Source organism: Hemicordylus capensis, chromosome 1, assembly GCF_027244095.1.
Source record: "Hemicordylus capensis ecotype Gifberg chromosome 1, rHemCap1.1.pri, whole genome shotgun sequence".
In the NCBI taxonomy this organism is placed as follows: domain Eukaryota; kingdom Metazoa; phylum Chordata; class Lepidosauria; order Squamata; family Cordylidae; genus Hemicordylus; species Hemicordylus capensis.
The window spans coordinates 364,178,257-364,199,030 of record NC_069657.1 but is presented as its reverse complement, the minus strand read 5'-3'; the positions used below and the strand labels follow the sequence as shown (position 1 = coordinate 364,199,030).

Sequence of the window (20,774 nt, the reverse complement as noted above, 5' to 3'; positions counted from 1 at the left end):
AGCCCTGCCCGCCACACGGCGCTCAGACATGCTGCTAGGTCAGAAGGAGGGAGACTTTAGGAGGAAGGCCAGACAGGGTCAAAAAAATAATTTGGAGGGGCTTAGGGGCCAAAAAAAAGGCAGCTGATTTGGAGGCGGCGGGGGGGAAGTTTGTTTTCAAAAAAGGAAGCCAATTGGGGGGAAAGGAAGACTTTTTGATATGGGGGGGGAAGCCAATCGAAGTGAGGGGGAGGGTGTCCTTTTTGAATTTGGGAGTCAACCACCAAGCCAATTGGGGAGATGGGTCTGGGAGGGTTTTTTTTTAGAAAAATAGGGGGTTAAAGGGTGGAACCCCGGTGTGGGAGGGTGGCACGGGCAGTTGGGTGGAGTAGATGTGGTGTGGGTGGCAAGTTTTTAGCTTTTTTTGGGGGGGAGAGTGGATGGGGGGAGGGCACAGCACCTACCGGGGGTGGGGGAGGGATGCAGTCAACGCTTGGGAACCTGCAGATCAAAGGAGGAAACCCTTATTTAGTGAACTGGAACACAAAGTGTGGGTTCTGGGGGGTGGTTCTCAAGTAATGCTCCTGTGGGGGGAGCATCAAACTCAATGCAGCCTATTTAGTGACTCTAAATTGCACACAACCAAAACCAGAACCCAGTCACACCAACACAGAGGTTGAACCCACCCACTCTGTGACTCTGCCTGCCCAATGCCATGGCAAGCAAGCAGCAGCAAACACTTGATGGCAGCCTCATGGATTGAACATCATGATCATCATCATACGTGTGTATTGGCCCAGCATGTAGTGGCAGCATCAGAGCCCAGCCAGGACCCCACTCAGACTGCCCCAGAGGCAAGGAAGCACTCTGGCATGGCATGGGCCCAGCATGTAGTGGCAGCATCAGAGCCCAGCCAGGACCCCACTCAGACTGCCCCAGAGGCAAGGAAGCACTCTGGCATGGCATGGGCCCAGCATGTAGTGGCAGCATCGCATCAGAACCCTGGACCCCACTCAGACTGCCCCAGAGGCAAGGAAGCACTCTGGAAGGCAGCTGTTCAAAAACCACCTGCAAGACGCATGCAATGCAACGCAACACACAGCAGCAATTTCTTTACTGGGCATGGGCATGAAGACACAAGTTTTACAACAGTACATCTCCTCTCCAAGGTTCCCTCCCTCCTCCCCACACCCAAATGCATTTCAGAATAGGGGTGTCCCTATTTAAAACCGCCAGCTAGGGAGAGAAAGGGGCAACAAAAGGTGCACAATCGCACACGCACTAACCCCTCTTCTTCCGGTCCTTCTCCTGCCACTCACTGCTGGTCACGGATTCGCCGCCGCCAGCCAGCCACCCTGGGCTGAGACACAGCAGGGCGGCCGCACGAGGCACACAGGCAACCGGGGTAGTTCAACAACGATGGAGGGGCAGAAGTGAGGAGACAACACTATTTGTGTCGCTCAACTCACCCCCAAGCAGAGACAAAATCAACCAAAAACTATAAAAAGAAAAAAAAAACCGATGGCAGCCGCCAGGTGGGTAGGCTACTGTGTGCGGCTGCAGCTGTGGGAGAGGAGGTGGAAAGTGAAGGGGAGCAGAGAGAGAAAAGACTAAGAGAGAGAGAAAAGAGAGGGGGGGCAGGGACAAAGAGAAAGAGAGGAGAGAGAGAGAAAAGAAAGAGAGAGAGAGGAGAAAGAGAGATGATAGAGAGAAAGAGGAGAGAGGAGAAGCGCAGCGCAGCAGGGAGGGGGGATTCAGGTGTGGGGGGAGGACACAGCAGTAGCAGCGGTCCAAAGAGGTGGGGGGAGCAGAGAGGGTGTGTGTGGTTGGGGGCTAGTGTGTGGCAGGGGGCCTGGGGTAAGTGGAGAGAGTCGGGGGCAAGGAGGAAAAGAGGTGGGGTGGGGGGAGCACAGAGGGTGTGTGTGGTTGGGGGCTAGTGTGTGGCAGGGGGCCTGGGGTAAGTGGAGAGAGTCGGGGGCAAGGAGAAAAAGAGGTGGGGTGGGGGGAGCAGAGAGGGTGTGTGTGGTTGGGGGCTAGTGTGTGGCAGGGGGCCTGGGGTAAGTGGAGAGAGTCGGGGGCAAGGAGAAAAAGAGGTGGGGTGGGGGGAGCAGAGAGGGTGTGTGTGGTTGGGGCTAGTGTGTGGCAGGGGGCCTGGGGTAAGTGGAGAGAGTCGGGGGCAAGGAGGAAAAGAGGTGGGGTGGGGGGAGCAGAGAGGGTGTGTGTGGTTGGGGGCTAGTGTGTGGCAGGGGGCCTGGGGTAAGTGGAGAGAGTCGGGGGCAAGGAGAAAAAGAGGTGGGGTGGGGGAGCAGAGAGGGTGTGTGTGGTTGGGGGCTAGTGTGTGGCAGGGGGCCTGGGGTAAGTGGAGAGAGTCGGGGGCAAGGAGAAAAAGAGGTGGGGTGGGGGGAGCAGAGAGGGTGTGTGTGGTTGGGGCTAGTGTGTGGCAGGGGGCCTGGGGTAAGTGGAGAGAGTCGGGGGCAAGGAGGAAAAGAGGTGGGGTGGGGGGAGCAGAGAGGCTGTGTGTGGTTGGGGGCTAGTGTGTGGCAGGGGGCCTGGGGTAAGTGGAGAGAGTCGGGGGCAAGGAGAAAAAGAGGTGGGGTGGGGGGAGCAGAGAGGGTGTGTGTGGTTGGGGATAGTGTGTGGCAGGGGGCCTGGGGTAAGTGGAGAGAGTCAGGGGCAAGGAGGAAAAGAGGTGGGGTGGGGGGAGCAGAGAGGGTGTGTGTGGTTGGGGGCTAGTGTGTGGCAGGGGGCCTGGGGTGAGTGGAGAGAGTCAGGGGCAAGGAGAAAAAGAGGTGGGGTGGGGGGAGCAGAGAGGGTGTGTGTGGTTGGGGGCTAGTGTGTGGCAGAGGGGTGTTGGGGGGAAGGGGAGGGGGCAACAACAAACAGCAAAGGAGAAACTGGAACAACTCGGGCAGCAGCAGCGATTAGGCTGGATGGGGTGGTTGGGGGAGGAGCTGGGCCTGGGCTAGGGTAGGGTCTGGGAGGAGGGAGGGTGGGGGGGGGCAGGCAGGGGGGGGAGGAGGAGGAGGAGGGTAGCAAAATATATAAAGCAATATATATCAAGAGAACACAAGCCAGAAGTTTAAAAAAAAAATTTAAAAGAAAGACTATAACCAGCAGAAAAAACTTGGGGGTGGGGGTGTGGGGAGGGGGAACCAAACACAGACTCTGAGGGGGGCCACTAAGTGAACAGAGACAATGAAACCACAATTGCTGCAAATTAATAATAGCAAATGAATAAGTGGAACCAAGCAAAGAAAACTGGACTCGGTTTGGCAGCAGCAAACTTGGGAGAAGGCTGGATGGGGTGGGGTTGGGGTGGGGTGTGGTTGGACTTGGAGGGGCAAGTTTGGAGCAGGGAACCAAAACTGATTATATGGGACAACAAGAAACAACAACAGAATCCTCTGGGGGTGGGGGGGAGGGATTCAGGGAACCAACTCGCAGGGCAGCAGCAGTCAGCAGAAACAAACAAAATGGTACAATTTAAGCAAAACCAGCAAGCAATATATAACTGAAACCAATGGAATGCAATGTGAAAATCAAAAAGTTGGACAACAACAAGGCAGGACAAAGAGCAATAATTAATGGAAGAAGATTTAAAGCAATGAGGATGCAGTGGGTGGGAGTGGGGGAGGGGGAGGGTAGGCCCAAAGGATGAGAAGGGAAAGGGGGGGGGGGAGAAAAGCAGACAGACAAGGAACAGGGAAAATTGGGGGAAATTAAGAAGAAAGTAAAGTGAAGTAACACACAGTATACAGACAAGAGACAGACAGAGAGAGGAGACACACAGAGAGTCACAAAGGGCAGGTGGACAAAGGATTAGACAGAGCACACACAGAGAGACACAGGACACAGTCAGGACTCACAGAGACACCAGAGCAGCCAGCAAAGGGCAAGCAGGTCTCAGAGATGATCCCACAACTGCAGCCAAGAGAAGTTTCCAGAGAAGAGGCTTGGGTTTATATAGGTTTGAAATTCCCTCCTTTGGGAGCCCCCACCTTTGCACTCCCCCCACGGCCAACAGGGTGCCAGCTCTCAACAGTGCAACAGCCAAGCAGCCTACCAGACCAAAGGACTCATTCTGGCCAATCAAGGATCAATAGCGCAGCCAATACAATGCCTGGAAATAGCATCACAAAATGGATGCAAGGAGGAGCAAAAGTTTCGGGAAGGAGACACAAAATGGAGGACACACTTTAAAGAGACACTGAGTGAGACTCAATTTCATTCCCGAACCGGTTCGGGAAACCCGAGCCGGTTCGGTACCGAACCGGCTCGAATTCGGTCCGGCTCGGTCCCCGGGAGGGCCCGATTCGGTCCGGGATCGAGCCGCCGGATCCGGACCGGTTCGGACGAACCGGTCCGGATCCGAACCGAACCGCACATCCCTAGAGTGGGGCCTGGACCAGCAGCAGCTGCCTTAGCATGCTGATTGTTCTATCTGCTTGAACGCTGCTTCTGTTTGACTCCAGTCAAACCCACAAGATCTAGACATCCATAGACAGCAATATGTTTGAATAACAATCCTTAAGCATGATCTTCTGCAGTTCAGTTTCCCCCCTTATTTTTTATTGCAAAACCCTGTTGGAGTTTGTAATTATTTTTCAACACACCAACAAAAGAAGCTATCCACTCCAGTTAGAGTAGCGTGCAGAGTTTTTGTTGCTGCAGTCATCTAAAGAACACACATAGAGATTGTAGCACAATCTATACTAAATAGGTTTATTGGTGAAGTGCATTCTGGATATATAGCCACCTAATGGCACAGTGGGAAAGCAATCTGCCTAGAGAGCAAGAAGCTGATGGTTTGACTCCCCACTGGTATGTTTTCGAGATGATGGGAAACTCCTATATCGGGCAGCAGCAATATAGGAAGGTGCTGAAAGGCATCATCTCAGACTGCACAGGAAATGGCAATGGTAAATCCCTCCTGTATTCTACCAAGAAAACAACATGGCTTTGTTGTCGCCAGGAGTCAACACCGACTCTATGACACAGCGTAATATAATCTAACCTAACATTCTGGATAGTAAAGGCCTAGCTCTGTCTAAAGGCTACATAATGGATAGATGGGGGTGGGGTGAGAGATGTTTCCATCTACTCTCCGAGAGGAAAGAAAGTGAATTGACTTCCTACAGGAAATACCTGAGGAGTCAAGGCAGGGGTCAGAGTAGAGGTAAAGCAGGGACAGGTAAGGAGACCCTATCTACCTCTGCTCCCAATGTCCCTAGTGATCATTAGGATAGTTGGTGCAAACGTCTGATGCAGTGGAACTCCAGCTCCAATAAACCCACAGAGCCAGGAGTTGTGGGCAGAATACAAATATGCTAAATAAATAAATATGGCACAACAGGCCAGTTGGCTCCCCTAGACTCAAAGGCCCTAGTCAAAGGTCTCCAACAGTGGTCCCTCTAATTTTTTTCATCTCTGTGTGGAGTGAGTTTTGTTCTGGGTGGCAGTATCAAGGCAGTGTGTGCACATGTACACTCAGAATGGGGCCTTCCTGATTCAACCTGAGCAGTTTCTAAAATGAGCTGTGCGGACATCCAAAAACTTGTGAGCGCATGCATATGCGCACACCTTAGAGGGAACAGTGATCTCCATTTCTCCTTCTCTTCCCCTCACTCTTTGTTTGGGCTCTGCCTAGATTTGCCACCTGAAGAGCTCCAAAATAAAGAACAGGTGGGGTGGCCGGTGGGTGGGAAAGCTGCTTAAACTCACCTTCCCCCCCAGATGAGTGATTTCATGTTCCTGGGAGGACAGACCACGCTCCCAGACAAGCATTGCTGTGTGGTGCAGGATGAAGCTCTGGAAGCTGGGACAACGCGTCCTGGTCTCTGGGAATTCCACAATGCACCGTGCAACACGTGCAATGCATTGTGGGATTCTCCTGAGAGATGGGCACTCTAGGTGCCCGTTTCTGTGTGTGGCCAGGCTGGAAGCAGACCATGCTTGCAGACAAACAGGTAGGCAGGGTTAAGGCAGTGCTTGCATCCTTAACCTTAGCTAACAGCCGGGCTTGAAAGCCAGGCTCGGTGGTGCTGCCCCTCTGAGACAGGGCCCAATCATGGTGGTTTTCGTGCACTGTCTGACCCAGACTGGGCATCCCTAGCCTGGCTTAGGCGACGCGTGAGAATAGCTTCATTGTAAGACTTTAATAAAATGACATTATGTGGGTCCGTCAGAACATGAACAATAATTTATTAGTCGTGTAATGTGTTACATTTATCTAATATATTTATATACTGCTTTTTAAAAGAATTCTTGGGTAGCATTCAGACTAAGTTAGCCATAACTGAGTTCCATTGAAATTTATGTGCCTTAAAGTAGTAAAGATAACTCAATGATTTCAGTTGTGCTTCACATGAGTAGCTTTGTCTGAATGCTACCCCATAATAAGCAAGAGCAGTTTTGAAAAGCAGCATTATAAGAAAACAACATAGCTGATAACAGTACAATCTCAACCCAATTAAAACAGATAGTATGTTAAATCACAGTTGCTTTTTGCCCTGAGTGCATCTCTTCTTTTCCATGAGTTGTTGTTGTTGTTACTCCTTGCAATATTTTTGGTTACTCCATATTTGTACAATTTAGGTATTGTAAGCTGCCTTAAATAGCTTGGGAGGGGAGCTGGTCTTGTAGTAGCAAGCATGCATTGTCCTCTTTGCTTAGCAGGGTCCACCCTGGTTTGCATTTGAAAGGGAGACTACATGTGAGCACTATAAGATATTCCCCTTAGGGATGCAGCTGCTCTGGGAAGAGCATCTGCATGCTTGCATGCAGAAGGTTCAAAGTTCCCTCCTGGGCACCTCCAGGTAGGGCTGAGAGAGATTCCTGCTTGCAACCTTGGAGAAGCCGCTGCTAGTCTGTATAGACAATACTGAGCTAGATGGACCAAGGGTCTGACTCAATTTAATAAAAAATGAACGTGTTCTGATGTTCTAGCTTTCTAGAAAGGTGGGACACAAAGGTCTAAATGAATAAATAAAACAAGGAAGCTTGATGCAACCATCCAGGCTTAACAATATACACTACTATCAGCAGCATAGAAGAAATACTAGTGTTAACATTTTTCATATGAAGTGAGAGTAGCTTTGTCACCAGAGAGAGCCCCTCAAATTTATTTCACTTTCATTAACTGGCAAAACAAGAGATGATAAAAAGAGATACCTTATTGGCTTCTGATGAACTTTCATTAAATTAGAAACTTGGGTATGACTTGATTTTGGCCCCTCATTCGAATGTTGTGAGCGTGACCTTCTCCAGCTGCATGCTGTTTCACCTCACACACTCCACAGTGCGAAACTAAAGTTTATGTTGCCTGTATATTGCAATGAGCTTTCAAAGCATTATCATGCACTTTAGACAACTAAAAGAACTCCTTTCCCTATTCCTCACGATATTTTTGCATTCTCCTGCCTTTTTTGATGGCGGTTGGGTGGAAGAAGATGACAGACGGTTAGACTGTTCAACTCTAGGGAGAGACTTTTGTAGAATGGGCCAGGCGTGGCTCGTGAACGTGCCTCCGGGGGACGGTGGGCGGCTTCTTTAAGGTAAATGGAGTCGGTATTCTATGCCGCCCAGCAGCCCCCGCGGCAGGGAATTGCCTCCGCCACTCACCTGGCTCCTGCGGAGGCGAGCCCCCGCCAGCGGCCAGGTGAGTGGTGGAGGCCATTCCCCACCGTGTGGGCTGCTGGGCGGCACAGAGCACCGGCTCCATTTACCTTAAAGAAGCCGCCTGCCGCCCCCGCCCCCAGAGGAGAGTGTACGAGCCGCACCTGGAATGGGCCATACCTTCACAGGCCTGGCTGCTCTCTGCTCCACAAGGCTCAGCCTCCTCCTATTGCCTGCAGGGGCAACGGTTAACTTTTGGCTCCAAAAACAAGCTTCATCATGGGAGTTGTAGAACCCAGAGTGCAATCTGCTATCCAGCCTGCAGGACTGAAGAAGACTGCTTTCTAGAAGCCTGCAACATGAAGCCAGTTGTGTGTTCACTGCAGTCAGTGACTGGCCTACCTCAGTGTGCTGAAAATATAGAACAATCCATGTTCTTTATTCAGTTGATAAAGAACAGGTACATGCTAATGCTAAATAAAGAACTGCTCTTTGAAATAAATAAAAAAAGAACCCTGCCACAAGACAAGCCATCCCCTCAAGCTGCTCTGGCTCTGGGCCTTCCTCCATCCTCAAGTAGAAGAGCAGCTCAGCAATCTGCCAGCCATCCATCTGATCTTTACTTAGAGCCCAGTACAGGTAGCAGGTAAGTGGTTCTGGGACCAGGGGCAGATTAAGCTTTTTGCTGCCCATAGGCAAAAAGGTTTTTGCCGCCTCTTTACCTTAAAGGGATTGCCTTTTTAATATAAGGTAAAGGGTGGGGGACTTTCTCCTCGCCCACTCCACCCTTGCTGCAGCCACCGGTGCCCACAGAGAGGGGTGGCAAAATTTGAGGAAGGGTAAAATTTGCTGATCCTCAAATTTTGCTGCCATAGGTGTGTTTCCAGCTGTCCAGCAATGCCCCCCTCCCTTAAGTGATTTATTGCAAAAAAATCATGGGAAAATTTATTTCTTACAAAAGAGCCACAAAGTGGCTCCTTTCAGCAAAATGGTGGCCAGAATTTTTCCGGCCACCTAGGAACTGTGGATAGGCAAATTCCTACCATTTCCTACAATTCCTACCTCTAACAAGGATTCCCAGATGTTGACTACAACTCCCATAACCCCAAGCAAAAACCATTGCAGCTGGAGATTCTGGGAGTTGTAGCCAACAACATCTGGGAATCCCTGCTAGAGGGAACACTGGTGTATACCAAGGTTGAGTCTCCATTGCCTGACTGTGGAAACACGAAGCTGTGGGTGTCAGGACTGTGGGTAACTAGGGCAACCTGTATTTGAAACATTTTATATTTCACCCTTCCAAACCAAATCCTCTCAGGGCAGCTAATGCATAAGCTGAAATCCGTAAAATACACCCAGCGGGCTATGGGCAGGTCTGTGTATTCTCTGCGATAAAGCCAAAAAGTGTACAAGATGGCGATACACATTTAAGTATATCTTCTTCTTTTGCACAGTCTCTTTCTGAGAGACTGTGTAAAATTTACTCACTGAGAGTAACAAAGAGCCACACAGAGCACTGAAAAGCCCATACCCTGGCTTGCTCCACTCACATCTGACTGAGATTTAAGCAGAAAGACTCTTGGCACCTCATAAGGATTTAAATATTGCTTTTTCACAAATGTGAAAGCTGAGCAGAGCTAAAATTTAATTCCAGCTCTCATTCAAAGCCTGGCATTCAGAATTCAACTCCAAATTCTTACATTTTGAATTTTTTTTTAATGTTCTAAAAATGTTTATTTATTTGGCACATTTCTATACCGCCCCATATGCAAATCTCTGGGTGAGTCCAAAAACAAAACAATTAAAATGTTAACACAGTTAAAATAATTTAATTGTTTCTGTGCAATGGCTGCCACTGGATCTATGGAATGTCAAGGCTGTTGCACTGGAATCTGTGTGTGTGTTTGCTTGTGCAATGTCTGAGCTCTGCAACTCATAGAATCACAGAAATCATAGAATGTTGGATTTGGAAGGGACCTTGGAGGTTTTCTAGTCTAACCACCTTGCTCGGTGGAGGAATCTGCTAAGGATTACAGCAAGAAAATACATGCCAAGTGCTCAGAACACTTCAAAGCGTTACACCAATCGTAAGCCGAATTTACCACAATTGCTCCAAGGCTTTGGAATGACTTCTCTACTGAGCTCAGAAGCCATTCTTACCTTATGGCCTTTTTTGAGTGGGGGTGGGGAATTGTGAAATATTCCTATTTTGAAACATGGTTGGCAGCTGGGATAATAAGGTTGAACATGCAACCAAAAATGCTGTTGTGACGGAGGGCTGGAAGGGAGGCAGGCTTCTGCCTGCCTCCCCACACACTATCTCCTTACTCTTCCAGGCTCTGCTCGCCCTGCCCATGATTGGTGCTGTAGTGAGAGGCAGAGCAGGGAGCTGGAACTCGGAGGAGGAAGTAAGGAAGCCAGGAGCACAGTGCATTGATGGATCCTGCCTCAGCCCAGCGCTCTTGCTGCCTGGCTCTATGTGTGCATTATTCATTGATTCATTGATTCATTCAATTTCTATACCGCCCTTCCAAAAATGGCTCAGGCAGTTTACATAGAGAAATAATAAATAAATAAGATGCATCCCTGTCCCCAAAGGGCTCACAGTCTAAAAAGAAACATAAGATAGACACCAGCAACAGTCACTAGAGGTACAGTGCTGGGGGTGGGTAGGACCGCCTGCAGCCTGCACATACATATGACTTTGGCATGGGGCTAAGGGCCTGTTCACCCCCTTAACCCTGGCTAAAGGCTGGGCTAAAAAGTTGTGTTAGGAGGGGCAGGAGTGCTAGGATCAGCCTCGATCCCACGCTCGACACAAGCAGCTTAACCCAGGCTGGGCTGCCCTAGCCTGCGTTAGACTGCTCATGAGAATAACCTCAGTATGTAGGTTCATATTTAAATTTGATGGCTGCTGAGCTCTGATGAGCTGTTTGTTGTTACATTTTTATTATTGTTTTAAGAATGCATTACAGTGTTTGTACTAAATTGCTTTGTGCTTGAGAAACGTATATAAATACTTCAAACAAATACATAAATAAAACTGATCAACAGCAGCAGACATGGATTCTTGTAAAAAAAATTTGTGCATTCCATTTGAAAGAAAATAATTTACACGGTTATCTTTAACTCTACACTTCTCTCCATCGTGTAGCTTTTAGTAAAGTTTACTGAAGACAATATGACTGATTGCATCCATAGCAACTAATGCAACATTCCAGTGATTCTCTAGCAGTGCCTGGCCTTATGCAAGTGTGTATGTGGCTCATCTCATTTCAGATGAAAATTCCTTGCTAAAAATACTTATTGGGAATAAAAAATACACTTCCAACCAGCGTTCTCTCTAATTTTTTCCATCTTTGTTCAGAACAAGTTTTGTTCTGGGCAGCAGTATCAAGGTAGTGTGTTTGCACATGCATTCAGAGTGGGACCTCTCTGATTCAACCTGAACAGGATCTAAAACTGACTGAGTGGACATCAAAAAACATGTGAGTGTGTGCACTCGTGCATGCCTTAGAGGGAACACTGCTTCCAACCATTTTGATTCAACATGTGTTTAGATCCAATATGCGTGAAGTGAAAGGAGAGCATGAACACCATTTGCTTGGGTTGGAAATCATTTTAATTGGTTTCTCAAAAGCAACAGATTGCATTTAACTGCATGTTCCCCGTGGGATTATTCTCAAGCCTCTTGACATCTTAGTACTTTGACATTCTAGTTCATTTTAAAGATTCTTTCATATATCATGATGTACATTCTTAAATGAAGAATGCAGCCAGAGAATAGGACCACATCGATTCATTATTCCACTTACAGTCAATTAAATATAAAAGTATAAAAATGCCTACCCTTAGTTGGGTTCCTTGAGCCCTTAGCATAAAATAAACTTAGGACAAAATAAACAGAACAAGCTCTGTATCAGGCAACAGAATTTATGTACAGGAAATAGTGCTGAAAATGTGCAAAGAGAGCCATCTGTTCTCCTCTGGAAGCAAAAAAAAGGTGAATTGATACATTGGCAGCCATTGTGGCGATAGAGAAAGCCAGTGAGTGTTTTCCTACTGGGGTGGAGAGAGAGGAGAATTTCAGCCAAAAGTATCTATTGGGAAATCTCAATTGATGCTTTCTCACATGTACTGTCTCTATGCTTTTTGAAGCATATCAATACAGTGGAGAGCCCCCACCTTCCTCTCTCATACTGCTAGAATGTGAGGTCACAAAATGAAGCTAATCTGTTCAGGGGTGGGCCTTCATGAATCAAAGTGAGGTGGTGGTTGCCTCAGGCTGCAGCTTTTGGGGGCAAGATGCACCCCCCATCCTACAATTGGAGCAGTTCTTTGGGACTGATCTGACCCTTAAAGCTTTGCAAGGAGCACCCCATCTCACATGCCTTGCAAAGATTACATCAGAAGAGGACACTTCTAGCAACCTTCTTCCTCCCCTAGGGTATGGATAGGGAATATATTGTTTTATTTGCATGGAACATAATATGTAAATAGGGCTTTTGTGGCCAGACAATAGCTACAGGATAATTTTTGGTTTACATTTCTATTTGAACACTTTTCTGAATTGGAGAAGAGCTAATATTGTTACCACAGAACCACTGTCCTGCCCTTAGCCTTGTAATGCCCATCTGCTGCTCCCACTGGAATTCCCCATTCATGTTCTTCTGCCCCATTCTCAGAATCTCTACTAATCATGTTATAGGCATAAGGTTGAACCATTAAGCATTTGGATTCAATTCTGGTCCAGATTCATCAATATTTTTCAGCTGTCATTTTAATTTTGATTCAGACAGTAACTTCAAAAAGTGGTTCAGTAACTGGCTAACATCCTTTGAATTACTTGAATATACTTTGTGCAGCATAATGTCAAATGCCTTTGCTTGCAACACTATTCTGTAAAGTGAATATGATAATGATTTAACTTGATAAGACTATTCGTTTGTGTTATTTTACTTTGTAAACTTCCCAGAGAACGAATGTTATGGGGCAGCCAATAAATGAAGTTATTTATTTTTGGAATCTTTACAATAGTTTCCCAAACAAAATACATAAAATAAGTTAAATACCTAAACCAGGAAAATACACTCTTTAGGATCAATGTGGTACAAATGCAAAAGAATCCACCACCACCACCACCCAAAAAATACCTCAGCACAATAATTGTCTACACTGAGGCATTGTTGTCTGATAACAGGCTGTGTATGGGCAAAGCCTCTACTTAAATACCAGCAAGACTACAATTCACAAGCCCTGCCTACCAATCTTTGCTGCAGCTGCTCTTTTTCTTTTCAGGTATCTCACTGGAAGTGTAAAGTAAAGTGTGCCGTTGAGTCAATATCGACTCCTGGCGCAGCAGGAAGGAATCCTTACTACTCCTAAGAAAAATCTCGTGAACACCTGAGTATTATACCATTTATTTTGTATCAGTTACCATTACTCATGTTCAGATTCAGGTTCAAGCAAAGGAGAGGTTTTACGTTTGAGTTCAGTTGCCATTAGGCCTGGGGGGGAAAGAATCTCTGGGTGCATTCTTTAGTTTGAGCCTATTTTGATTTTTGGTGATGCCTGATTTGGAAAAGGGAAATATTAGGATAGGGGTTGATCATTGCTATAGGCAGATGTGTTGGTCAGGGAGCAGTAGATCCACATGAACGAGCCGCTACTGACCTTCAAATGAAAGTGCTATTGCTAATATGCATGAGAACACCGCTGCAATGCAATCAATGGTGTAGGGCTTGAGCAGGAGAGACCCAGACAAGTCACCATCTGTCACCCTAACACTCCTTACAGGATGGTTATGGAGATCAAAAGAAATAGTGCTGTGTCATAACTCAAGCTGAACATTTGGGACAGAAAGAAAATAAATCAAAATGAAAGCCTGACTGGCGCTGGACGAAGGTGTCCTGTATATGTTCTGAGAGCAGCACAGGAGTCATTTATCCCTGGCTTCATCCTACACTGCTGCTGTAATGCTTAATGGCCCAGCACCATTGGTCTAGCCCACTATGCTGGCCTTGGGCCGAAATAAACAAATACATACAAACATACCTGCATACATTGGTCTAGCCCACGTGTGCCAGACCTTTAGATATGATAGAAGTAGCATGGGATGAAGTCATGATAAGTGGCTCCATTCCATGGCTGTGGCAGATGGAGGGCATTACATTATGAGGCTATGTAAGATATATTTTTATGAAATTGTGTTGCTGTGTATGTTATTGCTGGTAAGCTGCCCTGAGTCCTATGGGAGTAGGGCGACATATACATCTAACTAACTAAATAAATAATAAACTACAGCATCTCTGACAGATGGTCATCACTGTGTGTAGGTTATTTAATGCCCAGGTTAATTTTGTTATAGAAAGGGCCCCACCCAAACTGGTATCCCAACTGTAATTACTCAAGAATGCCTTTCTGTAGAGAGGCATTTAAAATTCTCAGAATATGATAGCTCAAGTTCTCCCCATATCACATGAGAAAAGTGCAGTGAAACTTCTCAACAGCAGAGATACTTAGATTCTACTTGCTACATTAATGGTTTAAATATTTTTCACTATAGTGAAAAATATAGGGATATATAGGGGAATACACACACACACACACACACACACACACACACACACACCCTATATATAGATGTGTGAACTGGCTTGAGGTCGAACTGGTTTGCCATCAAACCGGGCCTGTTAGATGGCTCACTCTCGAGCCAAACCAGGCCTGGTTCAGCTGAACAACCCTGGATGACTCAGGGGTTCAAAATAAAAAAATATTTTAAAACAAAACTTACCGCCCAGTCCGGCAGCCTCCAGGGGGTACTGCCATGACCGTGGGGCATAGGATCTCCAATGGTCCCCACTCCCCTTGCTGGCCTTCCTCCTGGTCTTTTTAGGGCCAGTTTGGCCCATTTATGGGCCTTTTTGGCCCTCTGCCTGCTTGTGCTGGCCATTTTGAAGGCTGCCTCATGTGCACACTGGCCATTTGCGTGTCCAGTGACCTGCAGTCCTGTTCAGAGAGATAGTGTCTTGCTCATATCACTCAAACACAATACTTAGATGTGTATAATTTTAATTAAAAAAGTAAAAGCAGATTGTAATCTTGCTCAGAACACCAGCAGGGGAAGAAGTGGGGTAATAGGGACTGCTTAACTATTTCCCCTTGAGTTACCTTTCTGCTCTAACCCCTTCCCCACAACTGCTTTTCTCTTGAGCTGCAAAAATACAAGCTCCATGTCTTTTTAAAAAATATGGGTGGGAAAGTAACTGTAAAAAAGTTATTTTTAAAAAAACATACATGTAGAGTGGACAAATACAACAGGAAAGAGTAAAGCAGCTCACTGCTGGCATTTTACTTGAGACTAGACTCCAGCAGCTGCTTTTCATAAAAAAAAAAACCCAAAACCAAAATCTGAACTAACAAGTGATTGAGTGTCAATGTTGTCTGACCTTCATTGTTAAGTACAGATTGGCTTTCTAGACAAAAGGAATCATACGGTCCACTTCACCACACTAGAAAGAGTCCACAATTTCTGCATCTGTTGCCTACCAAGCAAATTGATCTCATAATGCTCTGCTGGTACAACATGACTCTTCTTCCCAGCACATGAACCTGCCTGCCTTCTTTCGGTTTTTGCATGCTTATTATTGAGGTTGTTCCGGCATGGGTTTAAAAAAATAATAATCCTCTAGTACAAATACTGCAGGGCCCTCAACAATCAATGATAATGTTTCCTTTTAGTATTATTGGCTGCAGATTGCACCCACAGTGAAAGCAAGCAGACTTCTTGCCAGACCTGCTAATTGTCCCCTATTGTGCTTGCTTGGCTCGATCAAAAATTAAAGCTGCTTTCTATGTATGTCCTGGAAAACACACACTATTACATTAGAAGCATAAAAGGGTGGAAGTTAGCTGATGTTTAAAATATTGTTGTACAGAAATGCTTTTAGTTGTCTTTTGCTTTGGGTAGATGTCAGTGATTCCACATACTATACTAATGAGAGATTCACTGTGAATGGTATGTGTGGCGGGGCATGGATTTAAGGCTAAAATGATGCCCCCCCGCACCCCGTTTCCTGGCATTGACTTTGAAAACCTACTTTATATTAGAAAAGAATGTTGTTCATTACACATTCCATTTATGTATGTGTTACTTAGGACTCCAGCCTTCCTCCAAAGAGCTCAGGCTAATCTACAAGATTCCCTCCCATTTTATTCCCACAACAATCCTGTGAGATAGGTCAGACTGAGAGACTGTGACTCAGTAAGCTCCATGGATGAATGGAAATTTAAACCTGAGTTTCTTTGGTCCGATTCCAATACTCGAATCACTGTTTTAAAACCTTCATTCTTTGTTTGGCTTCTTTAATGGTCAAGGAACTACTAATCCTATAACAGTGGTGAAATTAAGAAAATGTGAACCTGATCATGGAAGATCCACGGAAACCATCCCATGTACCTGAACCTGAAGGAAGAACTGGATATAAGTAAAAGAAATAAATCAATTTCCAAAAGAAGCACAGACATTTCCTCTCGTTGTTGATATAAATAATCTAGCACATTTAATTTCCAAGTGTGTGCTGGGGGTTGGTTGCTCATGCTCCAAACCCCATACTTCTCACCTGGGATATTTAAGGGTTTAGGAAATTCAGACTTGATGAATATTCTATCCTACAGAAAACCACTACCTCAGAAGCTTAATGTCTTTTAATGACCCTTAAAATAAGTGTCATTATTTTCAATGAAGAGCCAGGCCCCTGGAAAGGAAAGGAGTCAGCAGCATTCTGCTTTTCTGTTTCAGGTCCCCACTTCCTTTCCTTTTCACAGTGCTCATGTTGACTAGCAACAACTACTGGCTATCGCTAACACAAAATCACAGTTAAAATAATCCACAATGGGGAAAAAAAATCATAACACACAAAACCATGAATTGTCACCAACACAGGATGCCAGCATTAGCACTACACTACACTACACAGTCCCTGTTGTGAAGAACTGATCACAATTAAAATACAAACCACCCCCCACCCACAGTGAAATTCAAAAACCTCTGACGTTACTGCACTATTTGTGGATATTTAATCAGCACTTCAGGACATCTCCTTCAGATTGTTACTATCATAAATACAGGAAGAGCTTCACAATGAATGTGCAGCAGGGAAAAGAAGTGGAGTAGAGCCAGGTTAGGAGTGAGGGGTGACACTTTCCCTCAAGATCCCTTACTCCAGCGTAGGCCCATAGAGAAGACTGAAATTGTGTGGAAACTGAAAAATACATCTTGTCAATTTTGACAGGCACTTTGGCTATTAGTTAGTAGGGAATCTTCATTGCTTCCCAGTCCCTGCATGCCTCGTTGCAACCTGAGATCTTTCTAGGCAAAGCTCAGATATCTTAACCTAATCAGTTGTAGGGGCCCTCCTTCATCACCTTATAAGCATTAACTACAGACAAAGCTCACCAGCATCTCCTTTAAACATCTTTTCTATCCTTAAAGTTCTCCTCTTCCTTGTTTTCATTCTGACCAAGGAAGATTTTGCAAAACTTAACAGCTCACAACACTTTGTGAATCATGGCTGGTACCAACAAAGAGATGTTTTTGTTGTTTCTGAATGAAAAGCAATGCAATGGCTATACAGAAATAATTAGCAACAATATGATATACAGGTCAACATGCTAGTAGTTTAGAATAATTGTGTAAATAACAGCATGTCATTTCAAATATGACTGAATGTCTGTATTCTTTGACAATGCAGAATTTTCATCTTTAATATTCTGTCATCCTAAGTTGAAAATGTTAAAGTGGGACCAGGCAGAGGGACCATGAAGGAAACAGTCCTATTGACTTTCTGTTCAGATGCCCTGTGTGCCCCTTTGAAGCTGCCATGTCCACTTGTTGTTATCAATCGTTTCAGTAGATGGTGCTGTGTTCTCATAGAACTTGATTGTAACCTCATTTCTCCTAAATGTTAGCTGTGTGCTAGGAGCAAATTTAATGGCTCTCCTACCTGGCATTCATTAAGTAAATCTAATTTAACAACAGTAACAAAAAACTCATTCCAAAGGAACTGTTTACTTAAAAAAAACCCCAACTCCCCTAAGTATTAGACAGATATATTTGCAGCAACTTCTAATCCACAGTGAGTTTAGTAATTTTTTTGGAAGATGAATTTACTCCTAAGAAAAATGCATTCCCTTTGCTTTAATCGACTTGAATCTTTTCCCATTTGATAGAAACAGGTAATCTTTTAGTATATAACTCAATGGAGGGGGTGGGTGGATGGAAAAGATGCCAGCCAGCATGGCTTTCAATTGTTCATGTTCATTGTATGTGTTGCCTGTGAGGAAGAATGCATCCATATGTGCCCTGTTGAAACTTCAGTCCTCCTGAGCACATCATGCTCAGTTTTGGGGCTTCTGTGACAGGTTTTTATTTCTGATATTGTTTGATCTTTCATCTCTCTTTGGATGTGAAAGCTATGACTCAAAGTTCTTTCCTAACAAGTACATGTTTGACACTTACTGAAAATTATTTCCATCACTCAGGAATAATATTTTCTTCTTTAAGAAGGCATTTGACTCCCCTGGCTGCCCCACCTCAAATGGATTAACTGGCAGGATCAGATCTGCTCACTGTGGCAACTTTCTTTTTTGCTTACAGGAGCTCTTGTTGCTCACATCCATCGGTTTCCAAACAAGAGATAGTATATGTTCTCAATATGTTTCTCCCTCCCACTAGCAGTTCTTTCCAACACTATTCCCTTCCCTTTGACCTGGGGGGAAAAGTCAACCTTTCCAGCTGGGGTGGGGTGGAGTGGCCAAAAAGCTGTCTGGCACCTCAGAGACTAATTGGTTCAGCTGATTACTTATTACGATTAGGTCCACAACAGATGTGTCCAATCCCATTTCTTGATATGTGAAATGGTGTTTTTGCAGAAGACCATCCCTGGCTTTGAAAATGCTGCCTTTAGAGAAGAACATACCCAGAATGTTGAATGTACCCAGAATGAGTACCCAGAATGTTGGGGGGCAATATGCTAAATCATTGTAAACCGCTTAGAGAGCTCTGGCTATAGAGCGGTATATAAATGTAAGTGCTATTGCTATTGCTATTGCTATTGCTATTGCTATTGCTATTGCTATAACATCTCCCAACCAAACCCTCAGGTTTCCATTGGGAGAAGGCCTATGCACATGTATCGATTCTCTGCCTCTTTTCTCCCTAGGGCAAAGACAGCACCTACTGGTACAACCTAGTTACTCATTAGAGGGTGCACTGAAATGGACAAACTAAGGAGAGGAGAGCTGGTCTTGTGGTAGCAAGCATGAACTGTCCCCTTTGCTAAGCAGGGTCCATCCTGGCTTTCATTTGAATGGGAGACTACATGTGAGCACTATAAGATATTTCCCTTAGGGGATGGAGGCTGGAGCCGAAGAGCAGAAGGTTCCAAGTTCCCTCCCTGGCATCTCCAAGATAGGATTGAGAGAGACTCCTGCCTGTAACCTTGGAGAAGCCACTGCCAGTCTGTGTAGACAACACTGAGCTAGATGGACCACTGGTCTGACTCGGTATAAGGCAGCTTCCTATGTCGCTGTGTAACCATTGCCCTGACAGCCTCACTGATCTGGGCTCCCTCCATCCCCCCAAGTCCCCTCCTTGCCTGAGCAGCCCTTCCGCTGGGTCCCGGGCACCTCGTCCCCCTCCCGGCCTGCCCCCTTGCCCCTTCTTACCTGATGATGACATACATGACCAAGAAGTTGCCAAAGAGTCCCACCACGCACACGATGGAGTAGAGAGCCATGATGACGATGGCGGTGATCATGGAAGGGCTGACACCGGAGCCCCCGCACTGGCTGCCGCCACTTGCCCCGAGGGTGCTGTTGGGGCCACCGCACGACAGCTGGGTGCTGTTGGGGTCGCTCTGGTTCCAGTGTCCCTCCTCCATGCCGCCGGACAGATTTCTCCCCGAATCACAGGCGCGGGCAGCAGCCACCGCCGGAGAGAGACTGGAAGGGGCTGCAAACGCCGGCGCGGGCAGTCAGGGAGCTGTCCGTGGTGCTGCCGAGGTGGGCGCGGAGCGCGTTCCTGGCAAGGCAAGCCGCGTCCCAAACAGGCGTGGGACGTTCAAGTCCCATCCAGGTCCCCCTTCCTTCTCCCCCAGTTACAGGAGGAGGGCGGGACCCCTGCAGCGACCTGGAAGCTGCACCCGGCGGAGGGCGAAAGAAGCGACGGCTCAACAGTCACACCTTCGGAGAAAGCAGCCTGATGGATTTTGCGGGTAGTTCCCACCGCACCGCAGCCCCCACCAGGCACACACAAGGAGAAAGGAAAGGAGACGGGCGAAGGGCGGGGGAAGCGAAGGGGATGCAAGAGAAGCTAGGAAGGATCTGCCAGCCCAGAGAGCGGCCCCAAGCTCCCCCCCCCTCCAGATGTTCCGGCGTGCATTCACACAGCTGGCTCTGACACACGTGTGTGCGAGTGGGATGGCTAAGGGGAGGGGCTGATAGGGGGTGGGGGCGGACTGACTTTTTCGCCTAAGCTGTTCAGTATCCCCAAGGCTTGCGATCATGCTGGAACGGGGGTCAACAGCGGGTGCCTTTCCTCACCCTTCCTTTTGCCGCCATGGCAAAGAAAGGCTTTGTTATTGAAAGTTAAACCTTCTTAAAATGACAATGAAATAATGATAATAATAATCGAGTCTATAGGAGTCTATAGACCGAGTCTATAGGAGTTACCAGCATGGGGCATAAGGGAGGGAGGGTTAGCTGTCACTGATCAGCGTGCATGAGTCACGAGAGATGTTGTTGCTCTCCTGGATTATGTAACGGACTAGGAAACTTTTCTCTCTCTATGCAGGCAGTTCCTCTGAAACAATGATATGCCATTCGGCTGGCCATCGGTTGCCAAGAGGCATGCCTTTTATTAAGGTGCATTCTCCTCCGTGAAAGCGAGCCTCAGCTGCCTGTTAACTTTTGCAAGCTAGTTCCCCCAAGGCGAATCCCAAATTCGGATTGAACCGCGAGGTAATAGTTGCCTGCACTCTCTCTCTCTCTCTGTGTATTTGCTGTGACCTTCTGCACTGGTGTGGAAGGCATTTAAAAACTCAGTCAGATGTGAGTAAACGTACTAGAAAGGAGATGACACAGCCTCCAAAGAACTAAACCAATTTTGACAATATTTTTTC

General features: G+C 46.5%; 1 protein-coding gene across 2 annotated transcripts in view; it reads right to left on the bottom strand.

Moving 5' to 3' along the window:
• OPRM1 (opioid receptor mu 1) overlaps nt 1-20,261 on the bottom strand; it is a 49,369-nt gene extending 29,108 nt beyond the window's left edge. For both annotated transcript variants that reach the window (XM_053293311.1, XM_053293318.1), the window contains exon 1: nt 19,321-20,261. In XM_053293311.1, the coding sequence (XP_053149286.1) occupies nt 19,321-19,535 (215 nt within the window). In that variant the 5' untranslated portion in view covers nt 19,536-20,261. The remainder of the gene's footprint in view (nt 1-19,320) is intronic.
• Between the last annotated feature and the right edge of the window lie 513 nt (nt 20,262-20,774).